Source organism: Erpetoichthys calabaricus, chromosome 7 (assembly GCF_900747795.2).
Source record: "Erpetoichthys calabaricus chromosome 7, fErpCal1.3, whole genome shotgun sequence".
Lineage (NCBI taxonomy): Eukaryota > Metazoa > Chordata > Cladistia > Polypteriformes > Polypteridae > Erpetoichthys > Erpetoichthys calabaricus.
Genome location: NC_041400.2, coordinates 193,392,318 through 193,404,317, shown reverse-complemented (window position 1 = coordinate 193,404,317; position 12,000 = coordinate 193,392,318). Strand labels below are relative to the sequence as shown.

Below are 12,000 nucleotides of genomic sequence, written 5' to 3'. Positions count from 1 at the left end.
GCATGGCTCCTTCCTACTTGTCGGCGGCTTAGTGAATCCACGCCCCTTCCTGCGTGCTTTCATGGGTGTCTTGTTTTGGTGTGCGTGCTTTCATGGGTGTCTTCCCGCTGTGGCGGCGACTTTGTGAATTATATATATAGATGCACAGTCACAAGTTCCATATGGTGCATTTGGTACACTGCACGGGTACTAATGTATGTATGACCACGATGAGATGTTCTTCTTGCAATGACTGTGCCTGCAAACGACATTCAACACCTGAAATGAAATGTGATAAATATGCTAATCCTGCAGTGGATGAAAGTGTGACTGGTGATGAATGAGCACTGGAGAAGTGGGATCAGGTTTATTTTCAGATAGGTCCTAGACCAGGGATCCCCAACTCTGGTCCTGGAGGGCCCCAGTGGCTGCAGGTTTTCATTCTAACCCTTTTCTTAATTTGTGACCTGTTTTTTGAATTAATTTTAAATGACTTGTTTTTTCAGATTTGTTTCCCCTAAATGTCTTCATCTTTCGATAGATAGATAGATAGATAGATACTTTATTGATCCCAAGGGGAAATTCACATTTCCAACAGCAGCATACTGGTAAAAAACAATAAATTAAAGAGTGATAACAATGCAGGTATAACAGACAATAACTTTGTATAGTGTTAACGTTTACCCCCTCGGGTGGAATTGAAGAGTCGCAGTGTGGGGGAGGAACGATCTCCTCAGTCTGTCAGTGGAGCAGGGCATTTCTTTCCTCTGCATTGCTTCATTTCTTTCCTTCAATGGCACCCTTACACCCTTCAATGGCACCCTTACACCCTTCAATGGCACCCTTACAGAACTGAAACTCAGTCAGGGCCTCAAACTCCAACCAATTTCACTCCAGCCAGTTGCTTAATTAGAAGCCGAGTCTTGTCGTTAACTAAACTCGCTTTTTTATTCCATGGCTTGTTGCTACTCTCATTGTGCAACAGAATATATTTCAGAAATCGTTGATTGTCTCTGTTCTAAGATTGCTGTGAAAATGTTTTGGGGACTTGAGCAGATCAGCATTCCTGAGACCTTCGCCTTTCTTTATTTTCAGATATTGTATGGTGGACACAGTTTGCTGGTCATGTTTTGGCTCATTTTGTATCTCACTATTGTTTTGCTGCTGCTTCTTCTTCTTTCGGCTGCTCCCATTAGCGGTTGCCACAGCGGATCATCTGGTGGCGCAGTGGTAGTGCTGCTGCTTTGCAGTAAGGAGACTGTGGAAGATTGTGGGTTCGCTTCCCGGTTCCTCCCTGTGTGGATAGTGCTTTGAGTACTGAGAAAAGCGCTATATAACTGTAATGAATTATTATTATTTATCATCCTCTTCCATATCCTCCTGTCCTCATCATCTTGCTCTGTTACCCCCATCACCTGCATGTCCTCTCTCACCACATCCATAAACCTTCTCTTAGGCCTTCCTCTTCTCCCCTCGCCTGTGTTTTGTCTTGGTAGATATATATATATATATATATATATATATATATTGCTCTACTTTCCCCTATTGTATTATTAATATGTAGCCTTAAAATGCCTAACCTCACAGACTTACCACTGTTTATAAGATATTATTGTATATAACTTATCCCCGCCTTCCCTTCTATATCTATAACCTCAGGTAATTAGATGTAGTAAAAAGACAAGCAGAAGTTAAGTTACACATAAGATAACGTATTATTGATAATATAAATAATAACAAAATGCAAAGTATATTTGAATATTGGCAACCATACAACCCGATTAAATGGTGATATGTAGTTCAGGCGGCACACAGACTTGTAGTTACTTAAATTTCTCTAGTTTAAGGCATCATTGGTGCTCAGCTTTCAGTCACATGTCTGTTCAAAATGGCTGCTGAGCTGTGCTCTTCATTGTGTTGTCTTCATCATCACAGGTTAGCAAGAGAGATGCTTCTTTCAGATGTTGGTTAGTAAGAGAGAGATACTTCTACATCATCACAGGTTAGTAAGAGAGAGATTGTGAGGTTAAACATGTACATTTATAGATGTTCTGTCCAACCCCTACGGCCAATAGGACATCATGGTACTTAAAGGCCTCTGAGACAAGCCAATTCCAAACAGCCATACCTCAGACCAATGGGGGAATAGAACATCTTAACACCTGCCCCCAAACCATATGTTTGTTAAAGTACACCTTAGCCTACTTGCGGGGGGTAGAAATGACTTTAGCAAAGAAACACTCGGCAAACTGGTTTAAGACACATCCCCCAAATCCTGTCGTAAAATTCAAACAGACCCATTCCTGAGGGGTGGGGGTGGGGGTTGGGGTAAACACTAAATTACATTGCTTTGCCTAAATTACAAATAAAGACATACAAAATATTCATCAAGTTATATGTAAAATCTCACATCACAACAGCCTGTCAGCTCTATCCTTAGCATCCTTCTCCCAATATACCCAGCATCTGTCCTCTGCACATGTCCAAACCAACACAATCTCGCCTCTCTGACTTTGTCTCCCAACCATCCAACTTGAGCTGACCCTCTAATGTCCTCAATTTCTAATCCTGCCACTGCTAATTAAGGAAAAAGAAACAATTAAGGGGCCCGAGTCTTAAAGAGTCAATTAAAATAAATTCAAAAGAAGTTAATTAGCAGCACAAACGGGGAAAACCTGTAGCCACTGGGGTCCTCCAGGACCGGAGTTGAGGACCTCTGTCCTAGATGTTGTCACACTATGGTATTAAATTACATTAAAAATATGCACAATTCAAAATTATTGCAATATTTTGTATTACAACCTCATAGCGTGCATATAAATAGCCATTTTAACACTGCTGAATAAACAACAACATTTATTTATATAGCACATTTTCATACAAAAATTAGCTCAAAGTGCTCCACGTGAGTACTTATGAGAAATGGTGTGAGTAGTTCAGGGTTAAAATTCATTTACCAGCTGCTTTAACATATGAATATTTTTAGCACTGTTCCTGGGATGGATGTGCAAAAGGTGAACTTGATCGAGTTTGTAAAGGAGTAGTGCTATTTCAAACACTCCAAACGTTCATCACAAAGTTCACAGTGAGTCTATAAAAAGCTGGAATGGTCATGCTGTTAGTGTCCACTGATGGGAAACAGTCCAGTAATATGCAAACAGTCTCACCCTTGATTTGTGACTTTTCTACAGTATGTTTTATGGACAACATGACAACATGAATAGACAATCTGATTCTGTCTGCTTACTTGGTCAAACAAGGTTTTACTTTGTGTAGGTGGACTCACTGGTATTTAATAACTATCCTTTTCAAAAAATGATAAGCCATCAGACATGCTAGGGAGAATTTATTAACAAAAGTAGTTTGCTCACTTGGTATAGCTGATGAGATTAGCATTACATTATATACGTCACTTTCACTTGGACAGAGGCAGTGGTGCAGTAAGAATTATGTTTCTAGACTTCTCTAGCGCCTTCAACACCATCCAACCTCTGCTCCTTAGGGACAAGTTGACAGAGATGGGAGTAGATTCATACCTGGTGGCATGGATCGTGGACTATCTTACAGACAGACCTCAGTATGTGCATCTCGGGAACTGCAGGTCTGACATTGTGGTCAGCAGCACAGGAGCGCCGCAGGGGACTGTACTTTCTCCAGTCCTGTTCAGCCTATATACATCTGACTTCCAATACAACTCGTGCCACGTGCAAAAGTGCGCTGACGACACTGCTATCGTGGGCTGCATCAGGAGTGGGCAGGAGGAGGAGTATAGGAACCTCATCAAGGACTTTGTTAAATGGTGCGACTCAAACCACCTACAACTGAACACCAACAAAACCAAGAAGGTGGTGGTGGATTTTAGGAGGACCAGGCCCCTCACGGACCCCTTGATCATCAGAGGTGACTGTGTGCAGAGGGTGCAGACCTATAAATACCTGGGAGTGCAGCTGGATGATAAATTGGACTGGACTGTCAATACTGATGCTCTGTGCAAGAGAGGACAGAGCCGACTATACTTCATTAAAAGGCTGGCGTCCTTCAACATCTGCAATAAGATGCTACAGATGTTCTATCAGACGGTTGTGGCGAGCACCCTCTTCTACGCAGTGGTGTGCTGGGGAGACAGCATTAAGAAGAGGGACGCCTCACGCCTGGACTAACTGGTGAGGAAGGCAGGCTCTATTGTAGGCACGGAGCTGCACAGTTTGACATCTGTGGCAGAGCGACGGGTGCTGAGCAGACTCCTGCCAATCATGGAGAATCCACTGCATCCACTGAACAGGATCATCTCCAGACAGAGGAGCAGCTTCAGCGACAGACTGCTGTCACCGTCCTGCTCCACTGACCGACTGAGGAGATCGTTCCTCCCCCACACTATGTGACTCTTTAGTTCCACCTGGGTGGGTTAACGTTAACATTATACAAAGTTATTGTCTGTTTTACCTCCATTTGTATCACTCTTTAATATTGTTTTTATCAGTATGCTGCTGCTGGAGTATGTGAATTTCCCCTTGGGATTAATAAAGTATCTATCTATCTGTGTACTTATATAGGTAATTACAATATATTACCTATGTATATGTGCATCTGAGTTTCTTTATGGCCCTCAAAAATTATTTTCTTGTGTTTTGTTGCCTAATAAAAAAAGCTACAAGTAATCCCTCACTTATCGCGGGAGATAGGTTCCAAGGCCGACCGCGATAACTGAATTTCTGCGAAGTAGGGACACCATATTTAAAGGACACGGCGGCCGTAAATCTTATATGCTTTTCCTCCTTTTTAAATAAAAAGAATCGTGGACTCATTGATGCTGTGATGGTGTCCTGCAGCGGTGTAGCTGTTTCCTTCCTTCAACATATCCAAAACTTTTACCTTTTCTGCAATCATTTGCATCTTCTGTTGGCGCTTGGACACGGCCCCTGGGGCAGTAGCACATTAATGCTGAATGAGTGAGATGAGACTTCCTGGTTAATGCAGCACTCCGTCGCTGAGCCAATCAGCAGCACACAGGAACTTAACTGCGTGCTCTGATTGGGTAGCTTCTCAGCCATCCGCCAATAGCATCTCTTGTATGAAATCAACTGGGCAAACCAACTTAGGAAGCAAGTACCAGAAGTAAAAAGACCCATTGTCCGCAGAAACCTGTGAAGCAGCGAAAAATCCACGTTATATATTTAGATATGCTTACATATAAAATCCGCGAAGTCGTGAATCCGCGAAAAGTGAACCGCGAAGTAGCGAGGGATTACTGTACACTGCTTCTGTAGTGGCTATTAATATTCAAACAAACACTTATTCTGTAAGCTGCTTTTCTATATGTTATTATTCTTACTTCTTGGCAGTGTGACATTGCCCTGTAAGATTTTTGGTCTAATGATGTATGATGTAAATGATTAAACACTTTACAAAGGTATTTTCTGTGAAATAAACTATAATGAAATTAATTGCATGCCATTACATATTTATGAATATTATCCACTTTATTTTAAATGCAGTTCTGTCAAATATGGGCCTTCATTTAGTCTTAAATAGAACATATTTCTTGTTCTTGATCTTTTTAATTTCAAAATGTATCTTTTTTTCAGGCATTGAACAACCATACTATGATGTATTGGCTCCAGCAGCTGCAGGTAAAGCGATGGCAGCACAGCAGTTCTGGGGTCCGAACAATGCTGGATCCAGTTACAGCCATTACCGAGAAATCCACCCAACCTATTTTCCATGAAAAGGAAGGTAAATAATACAACACTTTTTAAAAACTGTCTGTAAGATTACTGCAGTCAAAAGTTTTGGTGTATGGAATGTGCTAAAAACATGTAAACTGCAAGCTATTGAGTCTAACATCTTGATCTAATTCTTGTTAATTCATGACCATAAAATGCTCCAGCTAGTTTATGTTGATGCTTTTGCTGCAGATGTTCTTTATGTTCCCTGCGGTGGGCTGGCGCCCTTCCCGGGGATTTGTTCCTGCCTTGCACCCTGTGTTGGTTGGGATTGGCTCCAGCAGACCCCTGTGATCCTGTGTTAGGATATAGCAGGTTGGATAATGGATGGATGGATATTCTTTATGTTGCTTTTAATACAGTTAAATATGACTTTGAGAGCATTGTGAATTTCCCATTGGGATTAATAAAGTATCTATCTATCTATCTATCTATCTATCTATCTATCTATCTATCTATCTATCTATCTATCTATCTATCTATCTATCTATCTATCTATCTATCTATCTATCTATCTATCTATCTATCTATCATATAGTGCCTTTCATATCTATCTATCTATCTATCTATCTATCTATCTATCTATCTATCTATCTATCTATCTATCTATCTATCTATCTATCTATCTATCTATCTATCTATCTATCTATCTATCTATCTATCTATCTATCTATCTATCTATCTATCTATCTATCTATCTATCTATCTATCTATCTATCTATAAAACTTTTACAAGTCTACAAGTTATGCTGACGAGAATTTTTCTCAGAATTTCCTTGCGATAGTATACTCCCAGGGTGTGAATGATGGCTGAAGCAGTGCCGTGCAATTGGGCGGGAGGAATTCAACGCGAACATTATCTAAATGTGGAAGCATGTTGTTAGCAGCACAGTTACCAATCAGAAGCTGACTCATCCTTTTCTTCTTCTTCATATTGTGAGGTTTCTGAACTTTTTTGGGATCCCCCACCCAACGGGATGACACACCGAAGTGCGTCCCGAAGCGCGATTGCCACTTCTGTAAAAGATTGTCTGCTGCTGGGGCATGGCAACAGCAGGCTCACAATCCCAAAACACGAGGCTGAGTCTCAGTTCTTTAGCAAAACCAGCTTTATTCATCTTGAAACCAGAACAGCTCGGTTATTTATTGTAGCGCGATCTGCCACTCTCCTATACACAGACACAGCAGTCAGGCAGGGTTGTGGCCAGGTTAGTGGCCAAACAATACTGTGCCCTGCATTTACAACGTTCCTTGCATCACCCATCGAGATCTTTTCTGTTTGCTTCGGCAGCGAGCCACAGCAGAGTGGTGAGCCTGCTATTGCCCTGGTAGCGAATAAACAGTCTTCCACATACGCAGTGATCGCACTTTGGGACGCTCTTTGGCGTGTTGTCCAGTTCGGGGAGGTCCCAAGAGAGTTTAGAAACCTCACATCAGTGACTTTGCTTTTTCTTGAACGAGTGGCGCATTAATAGGAATGCTTCTTGAACGAGCATCACTGAACCACATAAAAACGGCTTTTTCAACGTCTTCAAATGCAGCAGTTTGCATACGTTGTTTTTCTTCTTCTTTTTTACTCAGTCTTTCAGGAAAGTTGACAGTGTCGATTGCGAAATACCGAATTCACTGCAATATCTTTTTTCTTTTTGCTGGAATCGATAGCTTCAAAAATGTTGGGTTTTTTTTTCTAATATGAACTGTAGTCGTTTTTTCGTGTCTGCCGTTTTTATAGCAGGGTGACAATGAGTTAATTTCCAATGGATGTTTTTCAAATGTTAATGAGCAATAAGCAAAAGGTATCACTGAAAACCGCTGAAAACAAACACAGCAAAAAAAAAAAAACAGTACGTGGAAAGTTTGAAGAAAGAATTAAAAAAATGACAATGTTTCTGTTCGGGGATCGTTGTGCACAACTGAGCTGCGACCACAGAACTAACTGCTCTGTGGATGATTCATTCAGGCATTTCAAGGTCTTTTGTAATGAAAGTATCTGCTGAAAGTATTTTGTAGTAACAAGATTTGTATAGACTCGTGCCATATGGGGAAACTGTCGGGACCGTAAAAATACTTCGCTGTAATGAAGATTTCATTGTAACGGAATTTTACCTGTATATAATATATATATATATATGTGCATGTGTGTTCGATTCCTTGTGTGCCACCATCCACTGAAGAGGGGCATGATCAATGACAAGGGTGAACTAATGGCCTAAGACAGTGGTCCCCAACCTTTTTGACAGCAAGGGCCACTTTACTAGAAGCAAATTTTTCCAGGGACCGGTTGGGGGTGGGGGTTTGGGGGCGGGATTCTGAGGATTCAGGGCGGGTTCATAGGGCAGTTTTATACACAATTTTCATTACATTTCTATTAAGTTATTAAGCAGTTCGCATACGTTTGCAACCCGAGATTATTGTTCTTTTTTTGCATATAACAAAGACATATGCATTGCACATCACAAACATTAACACTGTTATCGTTTTTTTCGTGTCTGCCGTTTCTTTAGGAGGGTGACAATGAGTTAAATTCCAATGGATGTTTTTCAGATGTTGACAAGCAATAAGCAAAAGGAATCACTGAAAACCACAGAAAACAAAAACAGCAAAAAAAAAAAAAAACAGTACGAGGAAAGTTCGAAGAAAGATTTTTTTTTTTTACAATGTTTCTGTTTGGGGATCGTTGTGCAGATGTGCACATCTGAGCTGCGACCACAGATCTAACTGCTCTGCGGATGATTCATTCAAGAATTTCAAAGTCACTTCGTTGTAATGAAAGTGTAAATGTAAATCTGCCGAATGTACTTCGTAGTAACGAGATTTCTATACACTCGTGTCATATGAGGAAACTGTCGGGACCATCAAAATACAGTACTTTGTTGTAATACTCTCTCACCTCGGTCTCTCTCTCCTCTCTCTGCGCCGCTGCAAAGCCCCGCCCGCCAAGCGTTCTGAAGAGTCTGAGTGAGTCTCCGTTGCCGGCAGTTCTCTCGCGGCCTGGCTGTCAGACGGCTGCGGCGCAGTAGTGGGCCGCGGACCGGGGGTTTGGGACCCCTGGCCTAAGAGATAGTAAATTCCTCAGTTGGGTAATAGCCTGCTTGTTTTCCTCCGCCGCATACCTGGTCTCCTGATCCAGCAGTTTCTGGTTCAGGAACATGACGGGGTGTTAAACAACATCGACACTCTGGCTCAAAATGGCACAGAGTCCTGCTTCCGAAGTGTCAGTCTGGAGAATAAAAGTCAAGGAGAAATTAGGTGCCAAAAATACCAGTGCTGACATTAGAGCATGCTTTAGTTCACGACATGCAGTGTCTGCTTTTGAATCCCATACCACAGTGTTTGGGGCCCATTTCTTTTTTAGAGTTAGTCAAGGGTACAACTCTCTTGGAGACACGAGGTACGAACTGGTGGTAGTAACCTGCCAGACAGAGAAAGGCTTGGACCTGCCTCTTGATCTTCGGACAGGGCCAGTTCATGATGGCATCAATCTTGGAACACTGTGGCCTAAATGTACCCCTGCCACACCAGGTAGCCCAAATATTTGGCCTTGGTTAATTCAAAAAAACATTTCTTAGGGTTAATCTGAAGACTGGCCTAGCCAAGTGTACGGAGCACTGCTTTAACCTCTGGTGTAGGTGTTCCTTCCATGTGCAGGAATAGATGACCACATCATCCAAGTAGGCGGTACTGTAGGAATTGTGAGGACGTAGCACTCTGTCCACCAGATGTTGGAAGGTTGCTGGCACCCTGTGCAATCCAAATGGAAGGACACGATACTGCCAGTGTCCACCAGGGGTGCTAAACATTATCTTGGCCTTTGCGGAGTCTGTTAAAGTAACCTCCTTTTGTCATGTCAAGTGTGGTCAAATACTCCGTTTTACTGAGCCGCTCAACGAGGCCATCCACTCACGGCAGCGGGTAAGCATCAAATTGGGAAACCCGATTAAGTCAATGGAAGTTGTTGCAATGCCTCCAACTGCCGTCAGGCTTAGGGATCAAAACGATGGGACTGGGCCAGGGACTATGACTCCCCTCTATTACACTTAAGTCCAGAATTCTTTAGACCTCAAGTTCCACCTTTGCTCATTTTGCCTCCGGGAGTCTATGTGGGTGTTCCCTGATGACAACAACGGGTTCAGTCATTATATAATGCACAATCAGAGACGTCCATCTGGCTTCTTGCTTTTCATCTCTGGGATGAGCTTCCAGCTCCTGTCGCAGTTTGGCTGTCAGATCAGAACCAACGTTAAAGACTAATTTTTCAGAGATAAAAGAACAGGGCTGACTGGAGGAGGGATCAGGGTACCTATCATTCCACAGCTTCAGCAAGTTGATGTGATATATCTGTTTGATTGGCCGACAGTTTGGTTGCCACAACAAACAATTGACAAGCCCCTTCCACTCCTTAACTACATGCGGGCCTTGTCAACGTCCAAACAATTTAGAGTGTGAGGTGGTAATGAGGACCATGATGTTATCTACCCGGCAGTATTCCCAAAGAGAAGTGCCATGGTCATCACAATGGGCCTGTGCTGATTGGTCTTTGTCCATATGTTCTTTTACAGTAGTTGAATTTTTACAAATTTATCCTGTACCTACACGATATGCTCTAATACATTAGTGGAAGGGAGGGCCTCCTTCTCCCAACCTTCCTTTTGGATACCCAGTATGCCCTGGGGTACCTGCACGTAGAGTAACTCAAAAGGGGTGAAACCCACAGAGGCTTGTGCGACTTCCTAATAGGCAAATAATATGAGGGGGAGCAACTGATCCCAGTTTCTCTAATCTTTCTGACCTTCTTGCGCAGTGTTTGCTCGAGGGTCTGGTTAAACTTCACTATTGAACCATCGGTTTGAGGATGATATACTGAATAGCAATGACCTTACTTCCCCATCATGCTCTGGTACCCGATAAAGAAAATCGTTATTCAAGACAAAGTGGACAAAGGTCCCTGTGGCATGGGATAGTGCATGCGTTGCCCATTAACTAGAATGACTGCATTTTTGGCAAATTTTAAGGGATCCTCATTCCATTGTTTTCTTTTAAAGGAGGCTGGAATATGCCTAAACTGAAAGTGTAAGAGGGATAGAGGGTCCTGACTGACCTCAATAGGCATGGTTTCCCCCCATGATGGCGCAATGTCGTCGGATGTCCCTTCTGTCTTCGTCGTCTTGGGGTCTACCACATCACACTGCACGGCTACATTACTCCTTAAAGCTGGCTGTAAACACGGTGCGGAAACAGATTGAGACAGTTCTTCCCTGTCCATTACTAGGCCCAAATGTTCTTCAAGGATGGAATGTTGTACTGCTTTTATTTTCAGACCAGTCTTGTCAGTATTGCTATATAAGGTGGGTTATGGAGAACTGGTACTGTTTTGAGTTTTCCCATGGATACAGGTCAGACTGGTCTTTCTTTCCCTTTAACCAATGTTGCGGTAACACAAAGTGGCGAGCAACAATGGATATGTTGCTGCCGGAGTCAATCAATGTAGTTACCTAATGGCCATTCACTAATAACACTTCTGTGCAGGGAAAAGACAAAGGAGTAGCGACTGCACAGTACCTTTCTAATTTCACCCAACTGCAGTCCATGGGTCAGCTGAGCAGAGGGCAGTTGTGTCCTTCCTCTCTACACTTGAAGCAGTGTGGAGAGGGCATACGTTTCTCCAGTGGCGGGCCGTCAGGGCCTGCAAGGCCTTCTCTGCCGGCCTAAAAAAATATCTGAATCACAAACTGATGTTAATTATATTTTGTCCATGAATACTTATTAAATAATTCCAAATAGTCTGTCCGCTTCCTTTCATAGCTTTTCCGATAGCTGTGCTGCTTCCAGACATGTATTTTCGTATTAAAGCATTTAATCAATCACATTTCAGCCATTTTTTGTTGCTAGGCAGGGTCAAAGTCAAAGAAGTCTGCCCGGAGGCCTTCACAATCCGTTCTACAGGCCCTCTAACACAAAATAGATGTTGATTAAACCGTTGCTTCAACCAATCAGATTTTGAGTTGGTTTCACTAGGGCCCTCTAGCAAGCGTACGGCAACGTCACCGTATTCAGACCCGTTGATTGGATAGGATGGTGTAATATAAATATCTGAATGAGAGCATCATGGGGCAGCTGTACACATTGGTATGTTTGGCGGTGAGCATTCCCATGTCCACTGCTTCTGTCGAGCGGACATTTTCATCCCTAAAGCGAATTAAAACTTATGCCAGAAATACGACAGGGCAGGTTTGACTTTCAGCATTAGCTTCGATAGCGATAGAAAGGGACTTTGTGATGGAACTGAAGCGCACGGATG

At 42.5% G+C, this 12,000-nt stretch overlaps 1 protein-coding gene across 1 annotated transcript in view; it reads left to right on the top strand.

Moving 5' to 3' along the window:
- The window catches only part of tbc1d2 (TBC1 domain family, member 2), a 175,744-nt gene that overhangs the window by 54,230 nt on the left and 109,514 nt on the right, over positions 1-12,000 (top strand). The window contains exon 3 of the mRNA XM_051929904.1: positions 5,565-5,712. Coding sequence (XP_051785864.1) covers positions 5,565-5,712 — 148 coding nt within the window. The remainder of the gene's footprint in view (positions 1-5,564; positions 5,713-12,000) is intronic.